General features: G+C 53.3%; 2 protein-coding genes across 2 annotated transcripts in view; one reads left to right on the top strand and one right to left on the bottom strand.

The window, feature by feature from the left end:
* Positions 1–1,893: 1,893 nt before the first annotated feature.
* YKT6 (YKT6 v-SNARE homolog) lies at positions 1,894–12,571 on the bottom strand. The gene is made up of 7 exons (XM_082633126.1): positions 12,337–12,571; positions 9,808–9,890; positions 8,289–8,389; positions 7,094–7,198; positions 6,740–6,805; positions 4,360–4,461; positions 1,894–3,543 (listed from the first exon to the last, which is right to left on the bottom strand). The coding sequence occupies exons 1-7, from the start codon at positions 12,438–12,440 to the stop codon at positions 3,508–3,510; spliced, it is 597 nt and encodes a 198-aa protein (XP_082489252.1). The 5' UTR covers positions 12,441–12,571; the 3' UTR covers positions 1,894–3,507.
* Positions 12,572–12,698: 127 nt separating this feature from the next.
* The window catches only part of GCK (glucokinase), a 56,226-nt gene continuing 44,400 nt past the window's right edge, over positions 12,699–24,524 (top strand). Inside the window, exons 1-2 of the mRNA XM_082633123.1 lie at positions 12,699–12,749; positions 18,318–21,027. Coding sequence (XP_082489249.1) covers positions 20,983–21,027 — 45 coding nt within the window. The 5' untranslated portion in view covers positions 12,699–12,749; positions 18,318–20,982. The remainder of the gene's footprint in view (positions 12,750–18,317; positions 21,028–24,524) is intronic.

Here is a 24,524-nt window from a genome sequence, read left to right as displayed (position 1 = left end):
AGCAGTGGCTGCTGAGACGCAGAGGACAGAGCAGGCGATGGCGACGGGGGCCCGGAGAGGCTCTGCGAGGAGGCCCAAACAGCAGGAGCCCAGAGCAGAGACCGGGGGACAGAGAGATGCCAGGTACAGAGGCTCCCAGATGGTCCCAAACTGAGGGGAGGGAGGGAGGGCCCGGGGTCGGCACAGCCAGGCAGTTCCCACCAGGCCTTCCCTCTGCAGCTCAGCCCCAGCATGGAGGGACGCGTCACCTGGCTGCCCACGGCACCCCTACAGCAGGGGACAGAAAAGCCTGCTGGGCCTCCCTTGGGAACACTCACCCTCGGCCTGTACGGCTGAGTGAGCGCTGGCCACGTGGCTGCCTGGCCTGTCTGATCACCTGACCACAGAGCCGCATGGCAGCCCGGCCCCACGGCTGTCTGACCACGTGGCCGCATGACCACACCGCTGCATGGACACATGGATGCATGGTTGCCTGGCCCTCCGGACACCTGCCCTCGTGGCCGCACACACTCAGGCCCCGCCGGGCGAGGGCTGCTGGGGCCTGCCTGTGCTCTGCTGTCCCTCCCGCAGACCTCTTGGCCCACCTCGCTCCCAGGCAGACCCGGGGCAGCCCTGCTGGTACCCCAGAGGCACCCTCCTGGGGAGATGGGCAGCCTCGCTTCCACGCCTGGTCCCCAGGCCCTGCTGCCTGTCTGTACCTTACGCCTCGAGCTTACTCAGCACAGAAATACAGGCTTCAAAACAATCTGATACACCAAACGCGCCCACCCAAGGGGTCCAAGTGACTTCTGATGAGACGGCTGCCGCTTCGGGCCAGCTCAGTCCTGTCCACTGGGACAGAAGAGGCCTCCTCCTCCAGCCTCGGCATCTGGTTGCAGGCACCTTCAGATGGGCCAGGAGGCCCTCGATGCCAGCTTGTCGGCCCCGTGGCCGGTACCCGGCAGGGGCTCTCAGGTGTGCAGGCAGGAGGGAGGGCTGCACGGGGAGCACCTCGGAGGACCCAAGAGCAGGGCACAGAGAATCTAGGACAGAGCCCGCGAGTGGAGTCTGTCCCCGCCACCACAGTTATCTAGGGCTCCACTCACCTATCAGCTGTAATCCGAGGAGGCTTTCCAGGCCAGGCCTCCCTCCGGGCACCCGCCACCACCTCCCCCCACCACCCTCCTCCCCACTGTGGGTTCTGAACCCTGAGGTGTGCCAGGACTCCGAAACCCAGAGCAGGGCCAGCAGGACGGGGAGAGGGAGGTCAGTGAGAGGGCCTTTCACTTGTCATTTTAAAAAGCACTGCTTTGGGCAAAGCTCCCTGCACCACGGGTAAACACCCCGCCCCGGCGGGTCCTCTGAGCAGGAAAAGCGGGGAATGCCCACGCTGCTCCTGTTCCCACGGTCAGAAGTAAGGCTGAAAAGAGGCCCCAGGCCAGTGAAGAAAGAGACTGAGAAGGGTTTGCAGACCGTCTAATGACCAGCTGCCGAGGATGTTCCCTAAACGAGGACGAGAGTCCCAGGCCTGTAAGGATGCGGGGAGCACAGGGAGCTCCCACACCCCAGCAAAGACAGTCCGCGCTGGAGGGGTTCCCGTCTGCGTGGCCCCAGCTCCGTGGCTGTGCGGCAGCCTCCCAGGCGTAGCGAGGACCAGGTCACAGCGTTCAGAGCAGGGCTTCTCTCTGCTCTGCGGCTCCGTCACCCACTTCCTGCTAGAAAAGTCTGAGGGGAGATGACCGCTTGGGCCTGGCGGGGAGGGGAGCAGGGGGTGGGGGGTTAAGGGAGATGCTGTCTCCCCCGACAGGAACTGCCCCGGGAGACGGGGGACCCCACGCTCTGCAGGCACACAGCACGGAGGGGCAGGGCTGCCGCGGAAAGGGGTCCCTGGGGCTCCAACAAAGCACAGGACTCTTGGAATTTCAAAAGTCAACTTTATCCAGATAGGAACCTTTCAAACAGAACACAGAGAGAAAAAGTTAGGCGGCAGTTATTAAAATACACTTTGCCACACGATTTAACATTAGAACACAAGAGGAGCTGGGGAGATGCGGATGCGGGGTCTCGGCCAGCCCCACCCCCAGTTCCTCCCCAGTACCCTCCGAAGTGGGAGGAGAGTCAGTCACGGCCACCTCGGGCGCCAGCGAGCAGGCTGGCTCTGCGCCTTTCAGGGGCGTCCACGGCAGGACTCACGGGCAGGCTGCTTTTAGAGAAAAAGGGCAGCTGGCAGGTAAATCTCTTCGGGTGGGGTCCTCGGAAGCCCCGCGGACCCCACCTTCTGGCCCAAGCAAGGGAACTCGCGGCCGCTGGCACTTCTGTCAGGGCAGTGGGACCTCCCAGTTAGGGCAAGAACAGAGTGCGCAGGGAAGGACACCCAGGGACGAGACCACACTGGTTGACACCCCAGCAGGGGCTTCCGTGGAGACTGAGTCCCACAGGGGCATCCTGAGCCTGTGTCCTCAGGAAGCGCAGCAGGGCCCCAGGAGGCAGTCTGGAACATGGTAGTAGGGCCCGAGGGGCCAGAGAGGCTGAGAAGGGCCCGGAGCCCCCCGGGCCACTGCCCAGGCTGCTCTGCGTGTCTTGTTTCCAGGGTTGGGCCTCAGAGCCGTGGGCCTCATGCTGCTGGGGGCAGCTGGTGGGGGGAGGGCGTGGGCTCAGCAGTGCTTCTGCAGGGGGCCGGGCTGGAGTGTGGAAAGCTCAGACCATAAGTGGGGTGCTGGGAGCCCCCGGGCTGGCTGGCATCTTCTCTTGGTGCCTGGTAATGGTGGCCACAGTAAAGGTCACTTGCTAAGACATGTGTTAAGTCCCAGGTGATTGTCAGGACAGTCTTGTCACCAGAAAGGCAAGTGAAACCTGTTCATGAGAGCCCACAGCACACCCTGCTCTGGTCCAGATGTTCAAAGCCGGACCGCAAGTCCGGGCAGGCGCCCCTCCCCCACTTCCAAGGCGTCTCTGTGGAACTCGCTAGACGGGCACTGCAGAAAGTCAATCTCGGCAGGAGCGCAAACAAGGTCTCAGAACTTGTGAAGCCCAGTGGCTGTCTCCTCCCGACGTGGACGTGCCGGCCCGAGCCTCCATTGGCGCCCCCCACGCCCACCGTGCCCTCAGTGGCTGTCTGTCCTGCCCCAGCCCTGTAGTCAGGGCACCCCACTCACCGACTGTAAACACAGCTGGCGTACAGATAAAACCCAAAGGTGTACTGAAGATCAACAGAGAACCGGCTCTGACCCCCGTGGGCCTTGCACACGTCCTTCCCAGGGGGTTAGAAACGAGCCCTGCAGCATCTACAGGAGTCACTGAGCTTTATGGTTTCATTCGGCCCCGAAATACACGTTTAGGGGGCCTCCGATTACTAGACACGTGAATCTGAACGTTCCCCGCCCCCAGGTCCCTTCTGCCCTTCGCTTCCTCCCACGAGCTCCAAAGCCAAAGTTGAGTCTGTCCCACTCGGGTCGCTCTACGGCGGGTCTGCTCCCCGGGGGCTGAGTGACGGTGGCGGTCCAGCGCAGGGGCCTCTGCCGGCTGCTGTCACATGATCACACAGCACGAGTTCTGCTTCCGGGCCTGGAAAGAGACAAGAGCTGAAGAGGCGGACCTGGGCACACGTAGCACTGGGGGCTCCGCAGGGGTTGGGCGGCTTTACCGGGGGCTCCGGGAATCGCAAGGAGAGGGAGAGAGAACCGGCCCGTCCGCGACGCCTGGAGCGAAGCTCTCCCAGGAGCACTTCGTACCCCTCAAGTTATTTTGTCCGCCTTCCGTTAACGCTATCAGTAAGGAAGTAAACTTCCTGTTGTTAAGCCAAGTACAAAGAACAGGGACGTAAGTCGGGTCGGCGGAGTCTCTTCCTCTGCTCCGGCCCCGTCTCCCCGTAAAGCTGTCTTAACCCACAGGGGTGTTTCTTACTGAGGATGTCCTCAGAGAACAGAGAGGTTCACACTTGGTTTGTGGGGCCTCTGTTACCTTCCCTCTCGCCTCCTGTTCGCAGATGCCCCCTGGCCCCACTGGCATCGCCCTCCAAGGCACACATGAGAGCACACGTGTGTGTGGATGGACCAAGTAAACGCGGCGCCCCGCTGTTCAAACTGAAACCCTTCGGCTGAAGGGAAGCTAACTAGGAACATAAGGAACTCTCTGGGAAGGCGGCACGCTGCTGCCCCTTGGCAGCCAGCAGGGATGCGGGGCCCACCCTTCCGGCCTGGTCGGGGGAGCCCCGAGGCAGGGCGGGGCAAGGCCCCTGCTCGCCTAGGCTCCCACAGCGCCCCAGTGAACCTGCCGCTACTGACCGGCCCGTTACTGAAGGTTCCGAGGAAGACTTGTTTAGTGGTGAGCACGCGGCCACTGCTCTCGGGAAGGGGTGCCCGGGAGCCGGGCTGCACTCACCGTTTTATAGAAGGCTTTAGACTGTATTCCCAGCACTTCGGATTTGGACACCAGGTCATCTAGCTTCTCGCCTCGCTCTAACAAAGACTCCATGGTGTTGTGCTGGACAAGAAGAAAAACAGAAAAGAACACTTTGCTCTGTTCACAAAGTGAGTAGACACGAGCCCCCCCTGTGAAGCTCAGTCACAGGAAGGCACTTCCTTTGGGCCCCTCCCCCATACCTGGGACACTGCATCAAGACACAGTGTCCCAGACCTGCGGAGGAAACAGGACCTAGTGACCTTCCTGGAGAATCTAGAAGGTTCTAACTGGGACATAAAGCACTTCCCCCCAAATCCTCCACAGCACAGGCTCAGACAGCCACACTCCAGGAGGGATCACCTCACCTGTATTTATACACACACATTCCTACTGCACAGAATGTGCTTCCTGTTCCCCCAGGGGAACTGTGTCTAAATCGCATTACTGGCAATCCTGCGAGAGCATCTCTGCACTCAGCCAGTGCAAACAGACCCTTTCCGAATAGGTGAAGGGATGGAGGCCCTCAGAAGAGCCCCCAGCCCCGCTGCCAGGACCATCAGTAAGTGGCCGACTCACTCCCACCCCAGATGGCCATTGCTAGGGCAGCTGCAAGGCCCTCAGAGGCCTCTTCAGAGCAAGTGGCACGAACCTAACTTTGCACATGTGAAACGGCACAGAATGAGGAGTGAGCAAAAATGTGCTTTATCTCTACACACAGCTCAGCAACTCAGATTTCCACCATAAAAAGTTAACTGGCTCAAGACATGAATGGGACAAAAGGTAGCATAACCAGTAATCCAGATTTTATCACTGCAGCCAGAATGGGCTGGGTGTCCAGGACCCATCTGCTCTGTGCAGTGCAGAGAGAAGGAAAGACAGAGAGCGTGTCCCCCGGCTCTGTGGTGCTCACGTGCGCAGGTTCTGAAGCAGCAGAAGGCAGAGACAGGGCTCGGTTAGGAAACGTGGAGAAACATGTCACAAAAGACAGAGAAGTGCCCGAAAACCGTCACATCTAACTTTCATTCCAAAGCCCCCAAACGTTATCCAAGGCATGGTTTAGAAGACCTAGCCTTGGAGCCCCTGGGATGCTCTTTATAGAACACAGCCTGCTGGGTCCTGCCCCAGACCTGAGTCCAACCCCAGGAGATGCAGATGTGCATGAAAGCTGAGCCAGCATTGGTAGGAGTTTTATATTTGGGGTAGGATTTGTCTGGGCACCTTTTATGGGTTTTATTTTAATTTGGGGGGTGCTGCGCTGCACAGCTTGCGGGATCTTAGTTTCCTGACCAGGGATCGAACCTGTGTCCCCGCAGTGGAAGTGCGGAGCCCTAACCACTGGACAGCCAGGGAAGTCCCCTTTTCTGGGTTTTATATCCATCTACTTAGGTGTCCATTAATTGCCGGGCACTGGCTAAGCCCTCGCCCTAAGCCTAAGCCAGGCGTTGTTCTGTGAGCAGGGGCGTAAAGATCAGGATAAGCTCCCAGTCCTGGGAGCTCGCACACGAGTCAGGCTTCACGTAAACGTGCAGTGACAATGCAGCGACATTCGGAAAGGGCCTGTACAGCCTCTGGGTACCCTGGTGGCCCGAGTGCGGGGTGCCCGTGCAGGAGGCAGGCAGGAAAAGGAGGGCGGGCCCAGGGTGCGAGACGACGTCAGGGAGCCTGCACTTTATCCTGGAGCTGACTTGGGAGCTGCTCAAGGACTTCAGGCAGAAGAGTGACAGATCAACAGCTACTGTGTAGTGGACAGACTGGAGGGAGGCAGGAAGCCAGAGGACCAGTCAGAGGCAGAGGCCCCAAGAATCAAAGCCAGTGCTGATCGAGGGCCAAAGGTAGCTCAGAGTTTTAAAAAAAAGTTGAAGCAGCAATTACAAACCAGGAGATTTTAGCTAAAAATGCAGGGTTCCCGCTCTTCTAAAACAGGCCTGATTCCGACAACTCTGGGCCTGTATTTAGTCAGAGCGGGTAAGCCTCAGTCTGCGCCGAGACCCAGACCCTGAAAGGGAGGTGCCTGCCGGGCAGTGGCTCAAGCTAAGGCAGGCACTGCAGAGGCAGGACCACAGAATTCAAACCCCCCGAACCCAGTAACTACCCAGACAGTGAGTAGGGACGGGAATATGCTGGGTCCCTCAAACAACGGGTGCCGTTAACCAAGACGGGGCGCAGGAGGGATCCTGCTGGGGTTGTCTGAGTGAGTCTGGCTTTGAGGCCTCTGATGCACGGGGACAGGTGGGCAAACACCACTTTCAGAAAAGTGCTTTGACTACAACTAAAACAAATGTCGGCTGCGTGGGCCTGACTACTGGCAAATCTTTCTGCCCCTCAGTTTGGGGACTTGCTCTCCTACTTACTTACTTACCAGGATGATTTTGGTCTCATCTAGTTCAGCCTGCACTTTAGTCATGGGGTCAGCTTCTCGGGGGTTCTAGGAAAGAACCAAAAATAAAAACCATGTCAGGACTGGAGTGGCCGCCTGGAAAACGGGGCTCAAAACCAAGTGAGCTGGACACACTTTCAGAAGTTAAAAACCACAGGCTGTTTAACCACATGATAGAGAAGCAAAAGCCTGCCTAGGAGCTCAGGTTCCAGGTCTTAATGTGGATCCCTGCATTTTACAAAAGGACATCAACATCCACATCACCCAGAGCCACAGCCACCAGGGCCGCTGGCTTTCTATTTCACGCAGTTTTGGCACACAGTCTTTACACCCTACCTGGTATCTACTGAGGTGACCGTCCAGGCCTGTGTACTGGATGGTATCGGGGGATCCAACTGGCCAGTCTATCCTGTCGACCTGCTTGGAGAATTCGTCTAGTACCTGCAGGACAGAGGAGCTCAGCAACACGCCCTCCCCTCCGCTGTGCTCATCCGGAAGAGAGGACCCGGGGAGGAGGGTAGGGGAGGATGGCTAATGGCAAGGGGGAAATCTAAGCTCAAGTTCCTCCTTCCTCAGTATTCTGGGAATTAAAAACCGAGGATGCCTAGCCTGATATGAACCTCATCTGGTGAATGACAGAAGTATTAGAATTTCAAACTACAGATTTCCACTTTTATCAGATTACGAATTTCCAGAACAAAGCATATTGGCCCTCTAATTTTCCAAAACAATTCTTCAGAAAGGTAATTAGGTCCCTTGAGTTTAAGCAGCCACCCGATTTCATGTGCTCATAAGTGTATGAGTGTTTGGGGGGATGTGAGGCCAGGGCCTTTGAGGAGTTTATCATTAGCACCACACAAACACACTGAGGAACGTGGCGGCGCTAGCCCCACAACGAGGAAAGCTGCCGCTGTAACCTCACGATGGCCAGCAGGGGGACTCCTCCAGCAGAGGCACAGAGGCGGGGAGGGGCCCAGTCTGTGCCCGATGGGCCTGTCGGAGCAGAAGAGGGGAGGAGGGGAGGAGGGGAGGAGGGCAGGAGGGGAGGAGGGGAGGAGGGGAGCAGGGGAGGAGGGGAGCAGGGGAGGAGGGGAAGAGGGTCACGGGGCAGAGCACGCAGTCTAGTGTGGCTCAGAAAGAAATGAAAGTCATGACTTTGAGGGCAGAGGCAGAAGAGAGCCAGCAAGAGGAGTGACGGGGGCAAAAGCACAGCCGGAGCTGACCCGAGGGCCCCCTCCCGGAAGGAGGGATGCTGTGACTCTGTGGCCAACAAGAAGAGTCAAGGCAGCACCAGGGACACTAGTAGAGTGAGAAGCAGAAATCGGCAGGGGCAGGGGGTACGGTGGGGTGGGACGGACGGGACTGGGAAGGCTCCCAGACTCTCTCTTGGTTTAGGGTGAGGAGAAAAGCTGAGCAACAGGTTGATTTTGGACACACTACTTCGCCCCTTCCGCCTTGGGCCCTGTCGTCACTCCCGGCCCCAGTCCACACTCGTCTGTCCAAGTACAGTCCAGCCGAGCTGCAGACACACCTTCTCCAGCAATGTAAACGCCACCCGGGATGGGTATTCACTGTCAGCAATGACCACTCCCGCCAGACTGTCGTTTCTCACGTAGACATGGCACAGATATTCTAGGGAGACAAGAGGCCAGACACACAGAGGGTGACGTGAGGGTTTTAGACTTTGTAACCACCAAAACCAGTCAGAGTGTTACAGTGCTGGGCTCCTGCCTCCTGGGCCCACGAAGCGGCTCTGGGTGAGGTTTATCGTCAGGCCCTGCACGTAGGACAGCACGTTTAGTTCTGACGGCAGTGCGGCCCAACACCTGCTGCAGGGCGAGTGAACGCCCCAAGGCCCAGCGTGCAAAGCCAGGGCCTAGAGGAGCGCCAGTGGTGCAGAAACATCCCAGGCAGCAGGGCCCCGGGTGCGCGTCCAGGTCACATCCTCGAGCTCTCGGTCAGGCTCGCCTGTATCTTGGGAAGCTGCCGCCCTCTGGAGCTCTGCTGTGCTCCACTCCCAAGCTGATGGAACCTTGGCCAAGCCAAGCAGCCTCCACTTTCTTAGAAATCACCTGTCACGGGCCTCCCTGGTGGCGCAGTGGTTGAGAGTCCGCCTGCCGATGCAGGGGACACGGGTTCGTGCCCCGGTCTGGGAGGATCCCATATGCCGCGGAGCGGCTGGGCCCGTGAGCCATGGCCGCTGGGCCTGCGCGTCCGGAGCCTGTGCTCCGCAACGGGAGAGGCCACAACAGTGAGAGGCCCGCGTACCGCAAAAAGAAAAAAAAAAAAAAAAGAAATCACCTGTCAGGGCCTCAGCCTTCCTCATTACAGCAACCTAGCCTGCTCCACTCTGTGGTGGGCCTTGGCGGGGACGGGGCAGGATGGGAGGAAGAGACAAAGCCCATCCAGAAAAAAAAGTAGCCACGGCTGGCTGGGGTCTCAAGCATGTGCTGAAGTCATCAAATTATCAAAAGGTACAGTCTATACAAGGGCTTCTGCAAAATAGTCACAATCCCTGAAATTAAGTTTTGTCACTTTAAAAAGATTCAGAGATGACACAGCTCACCAAATGCCTGTAAAATAAATGTCTAAAAATTTTTACAGGAAACCTGAATCATGAAGAAGAAAAACTAAGGTCAAGAGGAAAAAATAATGAGTTTCCAGATTCCTGGGCAAAAATCTAAGCAGCACAGAATACAGTATTACCTCCACAGGGCTGGGTGGAAATCAATTCCTGAGATGTCTACAACTCCAGAGGAGAAAGAGGACACAGCAGGAAGGCCGCTTACTGCTCCGAGAGGCGGACCCTAATCTTAAGCGAGTCCAGGCTTTTGGGGGTGATTTTAACCAGGCAACTTCGACACCAACAGTGGGCATAGAATTTTGCGTAACAGGAAAACGAGGAGGAGGGAGGAGAGCAGCTAGCAGAGGAGTGGGGTCCTGGTAGCCCTCTTCATCACGCGGCAACCGCTCCTGTTGATCGAGCTCCGAGCTGCCTGAGGTGGGGCAGCCAGGCCAGCACACACTCACAAGGTAGCAGGTTCTCTTACCTTGTTCCTTGACAGAAGCTCTGCTGCCTTTCGAGGAGCGCTCCACAATCAGCTGACTTGTGAAGGTCATGAATTCCTGAACGCTAAGAAACACAACACACATTACCTGTTCCTGTCACCTTGTCCCCAACACAGTGGAAAGGGACCTCTGAGCGTATACACTAAGGAGACACTGCTTCTTGGTTTCATTCCTTTCCCTCCCAACCTTAGGAAGGAATAATAAACACCCTGTCAATGATCACAAATACAGGTAATCAGAAATCACCAAGACCATTCAAACCACATCTGCTTGCTACCTAGCTCGCTCGAAAAAACCATTTCCAGACTTCCAGGGAACTTTCTACAGGTTATACTTAATTTAACATTTTGGTCAGTGTATGATTTGGGGCACAGTGAAGAAGCAAAAGCCAGCTCCTGTTTTCAAGGCTCCACTGACTTCTGAGAAGCGGGGACAAGTAAAATCTGTGACAGAATAACATAAGTGGCAAAAACTGTTCGGCGGATGCACAGTCAGTTATGGCAGCTGCCACTGGCTGAACCCGGTAATGCGACACATGTCCACAGTGACTGCTGGCTCTGGCAGAGAACAAGGCCTCCGGTCTGCTGGGGCAAATCCACCGTACGAGCCCGAGGCACTCTGGAAGGAAGGCAGGGCAAGAGCTCAGCCAAGACAAGGAAACGGAAAATGGCTTGCACAGAGGCTGAGAGGGAGGAGGAGGCTCACGGGCCCAACAGAGAGATGTGGCCAGAATGGAAGGGTCCCAGGTGACAACGGTCCAGCTGGAGGAAGCGGAGTTAACAAGAAGCCTCTGATCGGGAATGCCATGTAAAGGGCCGTCAGCACAGGGCCGTGCCTCGGGGAATCCCCAGCAGATGTGGATACTTCTGAAACTGCGCGGAGAGCCACACCGATGAGTGAGGACTCCCGACTCGGGAGCGGACTTCCCTGGCTGGGATCCCAGCTCCACCACTTATGAGACGCATGACCTCTGGGGCAAGGTACTTAGTGCACCAGGCTTCATCTATAAATCGAGATTTGCTGCGATGATTAGGTGAACACTTAGCACGATGTCTGGCGCACAGTATTACTTGTTATTATTATCTTGAGAGGGTGACAGGATCAAAATGATCCCTTAGAGAAAAGTCTGAAAATAAGGAAGTCCTTGCAGAAAAGCTAACACGAGACAGAGCTTAGAGTCGGACTATAATTAGACAAATGAAGAACTGCATTCACTGTGAGAGTCTGCATACACGGGCCAGAAAAGCTGGAAAACCCTTTGAAGGTTTGAGGCTTGGGCTCTGATAACCGTGAGGCAGGCAGGACGGAAGAGAAGAGGACTTATGAGAAAAACAATGAGCTCGGCTGGACTACGTGTTGCTTTAAGAGGCACTGGTAGAGATGTCCCTACAGTATCGCAGTTGTGTTAACCATCAGAAACTGGTCTGGGTATCGCAAACCAGTGAGGTGAAAGTCCTACAGTGAAATCTCTGAGGATCTTCAGTACACGTGGGGAGGGGAAAAAGAAAAAGTGAATCAGAATTAGCCAAGTTAGCTCCCAAAGTTCGATCACAGAAAAGAAGGGACACGGAACAGAGACTAGAGGTCCTGATAAAGAAAGCTAAGAAGGACCAAGAAGGACCCAGAAAGAAGCAGAAAGGTTCGACAAAATAACGAGAGGAATTGTCAGACATCCTGCCCGTAAGCCACTCTCATCAAGAACAAAACAGCCGCACCGAAGCAGCGAAAACAGAATCCAGACTGCAGATTCCCCCAGACCCGGAGACTGGATGACCACAGACCCAGACTCTGTAGGGTCCTTCTCCTTTTGTGCCTGAGTCACCCCCATCCCTCCCACGAACAGGCTGCAAGTGTCTGTGGTCATTCTAATACACACCTGATTGCATTAAAGTGCCTCACGAATGTTCAAAAGCTTGTAAGCCCTACAAATCCCACGCTTCCTTCCAAATCTTCACCGTAGAACCCTTCTGTACCACTAAAGCCCAACCATAAAGAGCGTACGATTTGCGTTGGAGTCCTGGCTGGTTTGGTATCCATCTCTTGGGACCTCAGTGACTTCACCCATAAGATGGGACAGTATACCAATATCTCTCATACGGAATTCCTGGAAAGCCCCACCAGATAATACAAACGTGGCTCTTAAGGTGTGGCACGTAAGCTTCCTAGGTCAGCATCACTAAGTGGGCGCTGCTGGTTTAAAATATAGATCGCTGGGCCTCCAGTGGACGTGAACCTGGGGAATCTGCACTTTTTCAAAGCCCCTTAATAATTTTTATACGACAGAAATTTGGAAAAACCCTGATTACAGCATTACGTTCTACGATGGGATAAGGCTTTTTGCGATCGAAAAAAACATGATTCTTCAGAGACACAGTCCGCAGGCCGAGGAAGAGGCCACCGCCGGCTCCACTGCGGGAGGCCGAGCCCCGGCCCTCCCCCGATTCCGGGGCCGTCTCCAACCCCGACCCCGGGCCTCCCCGCCCGGGCGCCGCCCGCCTGGGCCCGCCTACCTGGACCTCTGGAAGAAGCTGAAGGAGGACACGTCGTACGCGGCTTTGAGCAGCACCGCCTTGGCATCGCCTTTGTACAGCACGCTGAGGCTGTACAGCCTCATGGCGCCGCGCCCTCGGGCCAGCTACCCGCCTGGCCGCGGGACCGGCTCGCAGGGAGCAGCGCGGCGCCGCCCCCCGAGACCACTACAGGCTGCTGACGGGTAAGCCGCCGGCTTCCTCCGCCTGGCTCTGGGTCCACTTCCGGCTTCGGTCAGGGGCCGCCGCCCGAGGCCTAACGAAGGGTTTTCGTGCCCCGGATGCAGAAAAGAACAGCCGGAAGCACGGGCGAGGGGGCGGAGCAGAGTGCTGCGCGTGCGCTTGAGGTCGGTCCCCGCCCCTCGGGCTTTCGTAGGCCGGCCGGCTCGCTGCTCGTAAGTCTTTAGCCTTCCCGCGCTGTCCTTCTCTCTGTGAGGGCCTGTCCTTTTCTCCCTGGCCGTCCTGAGTTCTCCCAGGGGCTCCTCGCTTCTTCCCGGTCCGTTCTGAGTCCTATAGGGTCGCCTGTGTCCCCCGGCTCTGTCCTCCCTCCGAACGGTGAGACCCAGAGTCTCACCCACACGCCAGGGCTTTGTAAACCCCACACAAGGGACTTTGATTTATGGGCGAACTGCTGTCCCTGGAAAGTGTTTCGTGAATCATATCTCCTTTCTGAGTGAAAAAGGGCAGGGACCTGCCGGGAGGTGAAGGCACGCCTCTCATTTTCAGATGATTGAGTCCTCTTGACATTCCCACGCCTTCCTCCTGCCTGCCTGGGAGCAAGTCCCTGGTCACACAGGTCCCTTCAGCACAAGCCCGCAGGGGTGAGGGCTCCTGGGCCTGCCCACCACCTGGGAAACCAGATGTCTAACCACTGATTTGGGAGCCAAACTGCTGACCTCACAGAGTAGCAGAGCCACTTCACCCCAAAGGGGCAGAAATTCATCTCCAAACTGAGGGAGCAGCTTGGCTTACCGTGACTTGGAAAACCTCATTTTGCTTGAGATGTTGGAATAATGCTTTTTCAATGGATGGGGATGAATGAGGCTCAGTTCCCTAAGGGTAGTACGTCTTTCATGCTTCTTGTTTGTTAAATGGTATGTTATCCGAAAGCATCTTGCAGGACAGAGGTGAAAGGACCTTGGTGTTTGGAATTTGGCAGAAAGGTTACACAACTATCGTGCTAGAAGCAGCCAGATCTGAAATGATGGGAAAGAGGTGGTAATATTTGAAAAACCAACAGCATCACTCTAAACGTTACCCTAAATCAGGGTGTCTCAGCCTTGTCGCTATTGATATTTCGGATTGGATAATTCTTTGTTGCTGGCGGCTGTCCGTGCATTGCAGGCAACATCTCAGGCCTTTTACCCCCTAAATGCTGGTGGCACCCCACCGGCCATTTGGCAACCAAAAATGTCTCTGGTGGGACTTCCCTGGCTGTGCAGTCGTTAAGACTCTGAGCTTCCACTGCAGGGGGCACGGGTTTGATCCCTGGTCGGGAACTAAGATCCTGCATCGTGTGGCCAAAAATAAACAAACAAACAAATAAATAAATAAAAATACAACAGTGGTTCTGGACATTGCCAAATGCACCCTGGGGAGCAGTGGCTTAGAGAACCATTGCTCTAAATCTTCCTGTGGCTGAAGGAAGTTCCCACCACCTGCTTTCACTCAGCACCTGCCTCACCGACCCTCTTCCCTGGCTATTTCCAAGCGCAGAGGGTGGAGAGAGCTTTCCCACATCCCCTCCATGTTGGTACTAAACGTTAAGAACAGACTTTGGCCAACGCCAGGCCAGTGTCACGGAACGGTGGACAGGTGTTAGTGCAGCCCCATGCTGTCTGCGCTGACATGGTTGACCTATAGGGGGCGGGTGAGAGCCATTTCTGAAGACAGTTCTCAAAGTCCCTTTTCCTTTGCCACTGAAAGTCGTACAAAAGGAGGAATCAGGAGGACGGCGTTGGGTTGGAATAGATTTAAATGTATTCACGTGACACGTAATAGTAATTGTCTTGAAGTTTCCCTTACACCAAGCACTTTCCGTATGCGCCCTCATTTAATCCTCACAGAAACAGAGGAGAATATTATTACCACCTTACAGACATAGAAACTGAGATTCAGGTTAAGGAAATCGCTCCTAAGAGGCACACGTCGACACCAAAACACGTAACAAACTTTCACAGCTCTGGCAGCGCTCTCCCTCCTCTCTGGCCTTGCTTGTCCTCCATCACCCCAGAAAGCCTCGCTTGGCCTATGTGGTTACCAGCCCCCCAAGCTCATCCATCTTACTGAATAGCAAGACCCACCTTCCACTCCAGCACCCCAGCTGTCACCCAACTTGGATTCGGTCCCAGCACTTCCACAAACCACGAAACCACAAAAGTGAACAAACCATTAACTCCTCTGAGTCTCTTTCTCTCTTTCATCTGTAAAACTGGAAAAATACCCTTTCCATAAGCATGCTGCTGGGAATGATAAGACATTATGTTCCAAGCTCTAGTCATAGTAGCTGTTTAACAAGTAACAACAATGATGATTACGCGTACTGTTATCGTTCATGACAAAAAGGAGGAGAGGTCATGGTGGGTTACAGGTGTCCTGCAGGCTGTGGGAAGTGGAGATTTGATGGTAGGCTGAAATCTGAGGAAGGTCTATAGATTGCAGATAAGTATTGTATCTGTTTTAATTTCTTGATTTTGCTCATGGTGTTGTGGTTATGTAAGTGAATTCTTTGTTTTTAGGAAATACACACAAGTACTTGGGTAAAAGGACATCCTGTCTGAAACATGCTCTTAAAGGGTTCAGATCCATAATACGTATGGAGGGTAAAGCAAATATGGTTAATTTAAAGAGTCAGGATGAAGGGTATCCAGGAGTTTCACTGTACCATTCTTTTTTTTTTTTTTTTTTAGTGGAAAATGGAATATAGAGCTCACTTTCTTTTTTTTTTTATTAGTTTCTGCTTTATAACAAAGTGAATCAGTCATACATATACATCTGTTCCCACATCCCTTCCCTCATGCATCTCCCTCCCTCCCACCCTCCCCATCCCACCCCTCCAGGCGGTCACAAAGCACCGAGCTGATCTCCCTGTGCTCTGCGGCTGCTTCCCACTATCTATCTACCTTACGTATGGTTCACTGTACCATTCTTGCAGCTGTCCTGTAAGTCTGCAATTATGGGGATAGAAAAGATTGTAGGGCAGGACGCTGACGTCATGCATGCAGCATCCACACTTGTGGGGATGGCACATTTCTCTGGAGTCCTGGCCCCCCTCATTTGCTGGGCCCTGCAGACAGAACTGGAACAAGGCTGCCCATGACAAATGGCTGAGGCTCTCTAAGTTCGCCCCCACTGGGCAAGGCAGGCAGCCACCCACCTTCGAGGCTTTACTCAGCTCTCAGAAGGCGCTCAATTTAGCTGCACAGTGGAACCCTCTAGGGAGCTGGATAAAAGCTGGCTGAGGGGCATACTCCAGGAGGCCCAGCCCAGGGGGGAAACCAGCCATTCAGTGGCCTCGGTCCCCATACCCCCTTGTCCGGCCAGTCAAGGCCAGGGCAGCAGGGCTGTTTTCACTCTAAGCCTAACACCAGCCTCCACAGCCTACCCAGGAAAGGGGCCCTGAAAGGGGCCACCAGTGTGGTCAGGCCTCCAAAGGAGTTCAGAGCATGTCACCTTAAATATGTTGCTTTGACATATTGATTATTTTGAACCAACCCTCATTTTCCTTAGTCACTTCTCCGCGGTTTACTCTCCCGACCCCCAACCCCACTGTCCTGTCAATTCTTCACAAATTTATTGTTTTTTTTATAAAAGTATAAAAGCTTTTTCTCTGGACACTTCTTTGGATTTTCATTCTCTCGTGAAGGCGCCTCTGTACAGGTAAAAATTTAAATAAAACCTGTATGCTGGGCTTCCCTGGTGGCGCAGTGGTTGAGAGTCCGCCTGCCGATGCAGGGGACGCAGGTTCGTGCCCTGGTCTGGGAAGATCCCACATGCCGCGGAGCGGCTGGGCCCGTGAGCCATGGCCGCTGAGCCTGCGTGTCCAGAGCCTGTGCTCTGCAACGGGAGAGGCCACAACAGTGAGAGGCCCACGTACTGAGAAAAAAAAAAAAAAAAAAAAACCTGTATGCTTTTCTCCTGTTAATGTCAGTTTAGTTCCTAGGCCCAGCTGGAGAGCCAAAGAGGGCAGAGGAGAATTTTTCCTCCCCTATACCTTCTTAGTAGTTCACCAAGTCTAAGGAGCATGGACTTGATGCCATCAACCGGGGTCTACTAGCAGACCCAGCCTCCAGGAAGGCTGCTCACTACCACCACTGCTTACCCACGTGTCCTGTGCTCCCACTCGGTTCTCCAGGCCACAGGGAAGACAGGCACAGACATGGCTCTGCCAGCAGCAGAGAGGGACCAGAAGATGACAGAGCAGGAGAGGACCGGGTATACTATAAGGTTTACCTGGAGGCAGTGGGCAGGAAGAGATCACAGCCAAGGAAGACAGGAGGCAGCTGGGAGCTCCCTGAAGTAGAGGGACAGGCGCCCTCAGAACTGCCTCTCCTGCAGGGGCTTCCCGGGAGCTGTATTTGTACCACCAGGCACCCCTCCCCTGCTCCGGATCTAGGGATGGATGTGTAGCCCACTCTGGATACATGGTCACTTAGGCAGGTGACTTGACCTGAGGCACCCTTACTCCTGTGGTGCTGCCCTGCACAGAAAGTGGGAGAAAGTCTGCAGAATAGGAAGGGGGGAAGGGGGGCAGGCAGAGGCCCTGGGAGAGGGGCAGAGCCGGCCACCATGAAAGAGGAGTCTGGACCTCACAGCAGCCTGGTCCCCAGGGCCTCTGAGAGCAGAAAGCAGAAAGTAAAGGAAAAGTCACGACTAAGAATCTGAAAGTGCAAGTGATAGAGCCCCCTCCCCAGCCCCTTCCAGCCCCACAATGCCTGTTTCCACATAGGTGCCAGGAAGTCTGAGCCAATCAACACAATCCCATCCCTATTGCCTCCGGGATTGGTCTACAGATGGGCGCCTGACCCACGTCTCAGCCAATCAATGCAGACCTTCTCCCCACACCGGCAGGGTAGGCCGTCCAATTAGAGCAAAGCCCAGGACTTCGTGTTTGACACTTGGGAGAAGCAATGGGATTTGCCCAGGTTAAAAAGGTCAGCGAACCCCAAACAGTATTGGTACAAACTTCTGCTTAAACATAGAAGTTGAAATACATATGTTTATATGAACTTCACTAGAATGACACAAAGAGGGCAGGAGGAGAATGGCAAAAAGTGAGAGGCTAACCAGGGTCGGCAGGTTTAAATTGGGGAGAGGTGGGGTGATGGGGGCTTAGCAGAGTGAGGGGCTGAAGCACAAGGTCCCGGAGCTGCAGGGGCGGGGGTGGGGTGGGGGAGGAAGCAAGGGGAGCCCTGAAGACCCTCCCTCCCTCCTGCACCACAGATACTTCCCCCAGGAATGTACCATCCTCTGCCTCACCCTAGGGAGGAAGATGCAGGACTTTCCTATGGAGACTTGAATGTTCAGAGATTCTGCCACTTTGAGGCCCCCATAAAATCACCTATTGTTTCAAGTAGTCCCTGTTGGGTAAATGTCTCCTGTGAGGTCACTCCCAAGGCTCTGACCTGTATGCAGTGTGGCTGCCCTTGGATCAGGTGACATTCCAGTCATCTGTGGCCAAGGAGGCCACAGGGCTATGCAGCAGGACCTGGGACTTCTGCATGAGGACTGCCTTCCCTGTCCTTGGGGGATGGTGAGCCTTTGCAGCCCAATCCTTCAACATCCCCAGTGTCAATGAACTCATTTGAAAGTGGTAAAAATAATACCACCCCTGCCTACTGCCCCAAGACTGTCTGATCAAATGACAGAATGAATACAAAAGTACTTTGTGAATGATAAATGTTTTAATCAGTATAATTATAATGACAATTTCTCCTCCATATAAATATATTTCCTTTCTTTAGGAATAAATCTAATAAGAAATGTATACGATCTATAAGAGAAAAATAATGAAGCTCACCTGAAGGGCATAAAAGAAGACCTGAACAAACAGAGCAACTGGCTACATTTCTGAATGAGACTTGTCTGTTCTCTAAAATGGATCCCCAAATCCACAAATTCAGTGCCTTTCCAATGAAATTATCAACAGCATTATTTTAGTGAAATGGGAAGAGTAGATTCTAAGATTTATATGAAAGATAAAAGCCTTATGGTAAAGAAAATTTTGTAGGAAAATAAAAGGAAGGGATCCCTTCCCACCAGATATCAAAAAACTGAAAAGTGCCAACTGAAAGAGTGCAGTATCTACAGGAATGGACAGAGAGACATCCAGCTCATAGACAGAGCTGAGGCCAAGGCAGGCAGAGTACCAAGAGCCACTTTTACATTTAGACAGTCTGTTGCTGACACAGGCAGCAAAATAAAAAGAGAGAAAAGAAAGAAAGAAAGAAAGAAAAAGAAGAAAGAGAAAAGGAAGGAAGGAAGGGAAGGAGGAAGAAAGGAAGGAAGGAAAGAAGGAAGGAAGGAAGGAAAGAAAAGAAAAAGCACCCAAATGTGCCACTTCCCATCTTTGTCCCATGCACCAGAAAGGATGACACCCAACCAAAGAGAGCTGGATGCCTGCGCCTCAAGTCACCCCAAGGCATCACCTCTGGCTGGGAGCCCATTCTAGATGACAGCTACACCCTGGGGGCAGGGACAGAAAGCCTCTCATCTCGGAACCAGAGATGAGGGGAAACCCTCCTGATGCCTCCTGGGCAGATGTGGAAGAGAGTCGGGGGGTGGCCTCAGAGCATCTCCTCACAAGTCCAGCCTCAGTTCCTGGAGCATCACAGAGTGTTCTGACAGGCTCAGATTAGCTGTGGTCCCGGACTTGGCCTGGTGGCCTTTGAGGACACTTGCAAGGTGACCAGAGCAGAGCTGTTCCCTCACAACAGAGAAATACAACAATGGAGCATAAACTGTGGTCCCTGCATTGGCAGGCAGACTCCCAACCACTGTGCCACCCGGGAAGCCCCCAGAAATGCTTTTCTTAACAAGACACGAGCTTCAAAAAAAGAAAGCAAGACAAATTCATAAAAAAGAAATACTTCTGTGTGTTAAAAGACAGCATTGATCAAGCCATATGTTTAGCAATAGGTAATACAGCATATTCAACAAGAAAAGGATTAATAGATATTATGGATGGAATATAAAAATAGTTTATACAAACTGAAAAGTAGAAGACAATTCAGTAACAAAACAGTTAAGTAATATAAACAAATCATCCTTAGAAAAAGGAATACAAATAACCATAAATATATGAAAAGATGTCCAGCACTTTGCAATTCAAATTACAATGAGATGACAGATAAGCAAAAGTTATAAAGATTCATCATCTCAAAGACTGGCCAGCATGGAGTCAAACTCCTAATGATGCCGGAAGGATTAATTGGTGAAGCCATTTGAAGGGGCCAGTGTAGTCCTGTCTGCACAATCATAAAATGTGCCCAGCATTGGACCTAGCAATTCAGCCTCTAGGAAGCATCCAGAAGAAACACATGCATGTGTTGACCCTGGTAAAAGGCCAAGATTTATAACAGGGGAAAACGGAAACTGCCCAGATGACCATCAATACGAAATTGGTTTAAAAATATTTCAGCGTATCCATTTGGAGAGGTCTCACTGGCCACTGCTTCTCTTTCCCTCTGCTGGATCCCAGCAGAGCTCATATTTCCAGATGGTAGTCAGGGAAGGCAGTGACCAAAGCTTGAGGGTGGCCTGGGCACATGTGGCAATGCCACTGGCTAAGCCACCTGCTCCCTCTCCTCTGGTTCCCAGACTCAAGGGGGCCTCTCCTCCTTAGGACATGAATTTGGAAGACCCTGTGACCCTGCCCTGGGAACTGGACAGGTGGCAAAGTCTGCGGTGATAAGGCGATTGGGCTGTCACTATGGTGATGGGGATGGAGGCCTTTTGCCATCAGCCCCAGTTTTCTGCATGGCAGCTCTAATGACAGGATGGTCAGCCCTGCAGAGGCTGGAGGGTGTGAGCGCAGAGGCCTGTTCCTGGTTGCCATGGCAGCGTGGGCCCTCGCAGGAGCGCAGAAAGCCTTGGCAGGAGAATTCCCCACTCCATACCTGGTCAGAGCAGGAAGTGTTGGGCCGTGACTGAGCCTCAGGGAAGCAGGTTGGGGTGTGAGAAAAGAACAGTCGCCCACAACTTAATTACTCAAAAGCTGTCCCCCAGCCACAGGAGGAAAGAGGACCTTTTCTGCTGAGTCTGTCTAGAGGACACCACGCTGTCACAGCTCAGCACAGCCCGGAGAGAAAGCTGACCAGTGCTGACCAGCTCTGGAGCCCAGCAATGGCCCTGCCCCGACCATACCTGGCCTGACAAGGCCTCAGTGGGGAAGGGTCCCGACTGGGACCCAGAAGAGAAGGCTGGCAGGCTTGCTGGAGAACAATGAAAAGGAGGAAACTCTGTGATTGAACCTCAAGCCAGAAGCCAGCCAGAAGGTGGACCATATTCTACCAGACACTCGGGCCGGCCGTGACCCTTGGTTGGGAAAAGCCTGGGGATATTTCTGCCTTGGAAGCCCGTTGGGGAACACTGAGGGGTTCCAGCTCCCCCGGGCGGGCTGTGGTACAAATGCTGGATGACAGAGCCAGGATGGAGATCGCCAAGAAGGAAAAGGTAACTCTCTGCTGCATTCGGTTTTCTAGAAATGCTTCTTACACGTTCCTGTATTCAGTGGTTTGTTTAACTTGACCAAGTGTTTGTGCCTCAGTATCTGATTGTATGTGCAGGTGCTTTAGGGACGACCTGCTGGGAGTGAATTATGAGGCATTGACTTTGGTAATGATTTTATTTTTATTTTTTAACATCTTTATTGGAGTATAATTGCTTTACAATGGTGTGTTAGTTTCTGCTTTGTAACAGAGTGAATCAGCTATACACATACATATGTCCCCATATCTCTTCCCTCTTGCGTCTCCCTCCCTCCCACCCTCCCTATCCCATCCCTCTAGGTGGTCACAAAGCACCGAGCTGATCTCCCTGTGCTATGCGGCTGCTTCCCACTAGCTAGCTATTTTACGTTTGGTAGTGTATATATGTCCATGCCACTCTCTCACTTTCTCCCAGCTTACCCTTCCCCCTCCCCGTATCTTCAAGTCCATTCTCTAGTAGGTCTGTGTCTTTATTCCCATCTTGCCCCCTAGGTTCCTCACGACTATTTTTTTTTTTTAGATTCCATATATATGTGTTAGCATACTGTGTTTGTTTTTATCTTTCTGACTTACTTCACTCTGTATGACAGACTCTAGGTCCATCCACCTCACTACAAATAACTCAATTTTGTTCTTTTTTATGGCTGAGTAATATTCCATTGTATATATGTGCCACATCTTCTTTATCCATTCATCGGTCGATGGACACTTAGGTTGCTTCCATGTCCTGGCTATTGTAAATAGAGCTGCAGTGAACATTGTGGTACATGACTCTTTTTGAATTATGGTTTTCTCGGGGTATATGCCCAGTAGTGGGATTGCTGGGTCATATAGTAGTTCTGTTTGTAGTTTTTTAAGGAACCTCCATACTGTTCTCCATAGTGGCTGTATCCATTTACATTCCCGCCAACAGTGCAAGAGTGTTCCCTTTTCTCCACACCCTCTCCAGCATTTATTGTTTGTAGATTTTTGGATGATGGCCATTCTGACTGGTGTGAGATGATATCTCATTGTAGTTTTGATTTGCATTTCTCTAATGATTAATGATGTTGAGCATTCTTTCATGTGCTTGTTGGCACTCTGTATGTCTTCTTTGGAGAAACGTCTATTTAGGTCTTCTACCTATTTTTGGATTGGGTTGTTTGTTTTTTTGTTATTGAGCTGCATGAGCTGCTTGTAAATTTTGGAGATTAATCCTTTGTCAGTTGCTTCATTTGCAAATATTTTCTCCCATTCTGAGAGTTGTCTTTTCATCTTGTTTGTGGTTTCTTTTGCTGTGCAAAAGCTTTTAAGTTTCATTAGGTCCCATTTGTTTATTTTTGTTTTTATTTTCATTACTCTAGGAGGTGGGTCAAAAAGGATCTTGCTGTGATTTATGTCATAGAGTGTTCTGCCTATGTTTTCCTCTAAGAGTTTTATAGTGTCTGGCCTTACATTTAGGTCTTTAATCCATTTGGAGTTTATTTCTGTGTATGGTGTTAGGGAGTGTTCTCATTTCATTCTTTTACGTGTAGCTGTCCAGTTGAGACACTGACTTCGTTGGGCAGACCAGGTCCTCTCCCTGCTGCTCCAGACTCCGGCCCTGTGACCTGGAAGTCACAGGCTGCCAGGAGGCCTGGGAGGTGACCTCTGTTGGGTAGAGGGTCTGGGGAGTTTAGAGCCCGAGCTGGGGGGCTTGGGGCCTGGGATCTTGGTGGCAGAACCAACTGCCCAGCCATGAGGCAAGACTCAACAGACATCACGAAAGGTCTCAGATGCCTGCGCTTCCCTGCAGGAATTTCTGCCTAAGAAACCTCAGGGCCGTTGCTCCTGGTGAGGGGTGGAGAGCAGTTACTTTTTCCAAAGCAAAGAAAAATCCAGACGTCCTGTGAGCCAGCCCTGTGCGCGAGCGGAGCCAGGGCTGGTGACAGGGCAGAGGGAAGAGCCTGCCTGCTCCCCCAAGCCAGGCGGGGCGGGGGAGACGGAGGAGAGGGCCCATATCCAGTCCCTTTGGCATGGTTTCCTCCTCACATGTCTTTTCTTCTCCTTCTTCTGTGAAATGACGACGTCAGCATAAACACTGGGCTTGTTCCACTCCTGGCAGAGCTAATGATGTTGGGAGAAAAACAAGCAGCCTGGGTCGGGGTGCCCGCAGCTGCAGGCAGCAGGAAGCCCGCGTCTGCTGGGTCCTGGGGCGATGGCCAGAGTTTGGATGAGAAATCCTGCGCAAAGGGGCCGTGGAGGCCAGCTGGGGAGAGGGGAGGCGGGGTCTTTGGCACAAGCAGTGAGCTGGTGTGGCGACAGTGAGAGGTGGGGCCTGTGGCTCGCCGTGGGGAGCTGGTGTGGGGAGCCCACCACGTCAGACTGGGGCTGGCCCACGCCCCCTTCTCGTTTGTCCCAGGGGCACAATGCTCCACGTGGTAAACCATTTCTGTTCCACACATGCGGCGTGCTGGCCCCAGTTCAGGAGCCAGGCTGGTTCCAGATTGCTGGTGGGGGAGGGAGGGGTGTTTCACTGACAGCCTTGTCAGGGCAGAGAGGAGAGGGAGGCACCGCCTCTGGCACATGCCTTACCGGGTACCAAAAACATCAGTCATCAAGATAAATAATATGCTAATTCAAGTTCTAAAGAATCAAAATCAATGCAAAAAATTACGATGAGCAAAATGCCAAATTTCTAAAGAAAGAGGGCCTGAGTATTACTGATTTTTTTCGCTTGTCTTAGGCCTGTGCCGGCTGCCCTTAGAGTGCCAGCTAGCAAGGTGCCAGGGCCAAAAAAAGGAGGCGTGGGGCTGCGACGTCCACACCCCTCCCGTCTGTCCTCGCTGCCCAGAGGACCCACCTCTTGTCTGGGGGCTGGGGGAGCGGGCGGGGGCGCTTCAGCTTGGTTTCAGGGCCATCCTAAGGATCTGAGGTTTTGCTGCCAGGCCCACCCAGGTCCAGCCCTGCATCCCTGGGCAGTGCCACACCCACCCCAAGCCAGCATGTGGCCTGGAGTGGTCGGCTGGGGCTGTGTCCACCGCAGGCTCCCAGGAGGAGAGCGTTCAGGTTGCTTTGGAGGGAACTGAAGTGCTGCTGGTTTTGCTTGTTCTTTTTTTTTTTTTTTTTTTTTTTTAAATTTATTTATTTTTGGCTGTGTCGGGTCTTCACTGCTGTGGGCGGGCTTTCTCTAGTTGCAGCGAGCCGGGGGCCACTCTTCGATGCGGTGCGCAGGCTTCTCATTGTGGTGGCTTCTCTTTGTTGCAGAGCATGGGCTCTAGGCACACGGGCTTCAGTAGTTGTGGCACACGGGCTTAGTTGCTCCGCAGCATGTGGGATCTTCCCGGACCAGGGCTCGAACCCGTATCCCCTGCATTGGCAGGCGGATGCTTAACCACTGTGCCACCAGGGAAGTCCTGGTTTTGCCGTTTCTGTTTCTCTTGTTCATCTTGCCTCTGCGACCTGTCGGATCACCTGTGGTCATCCCCCTATAATCTCCAAGAG

This window comes from Mesoplodon mirus (genome assembly GCF_964341445.2).
Source record: "Mesoplodon mirus genome assembly, chromosome: 9".
NCBI lineage: Eukaryota > Metazoa > Chordata > Mammalia > Artiodactyla > Ziphiidae > Mesoplodon > Mesoplodon mirus.
The sequence above is the reverse complement of the archived record's forward strand: the minus strand, read 5'-3'. Positions and strand labels throughout refer to the sequence as shown.

What these genes read in the sequence shown, in the direction of transcription:
- YKT6 (XM_082633126.1), bottom strand. Translation starts at nt 12,440, where the DNA reads ATGAGGCTGTACAGCCTCAGCGTGCTGTACAAAGGCGATGCCAAGGCG. An exon ending in AGCTTCTTCCAGAGGTCCAG is followed by an intron (nt 9,891 to 12,336) that starts GTAGGCGGGCCC and finishes TGTGTTTCTTAG; the next exon opens with CGTTCAGGAATTCATGACCT. An exon ending in CTAAAGCCTTCTATAAAACG is followed by an intron (nt 3,544 to 4,359) that starts GTGAGTGCAGCC and finishes GTCTCTTTCCAG; the next exon opens with GCCCGGAAGCAGAACTCGTG.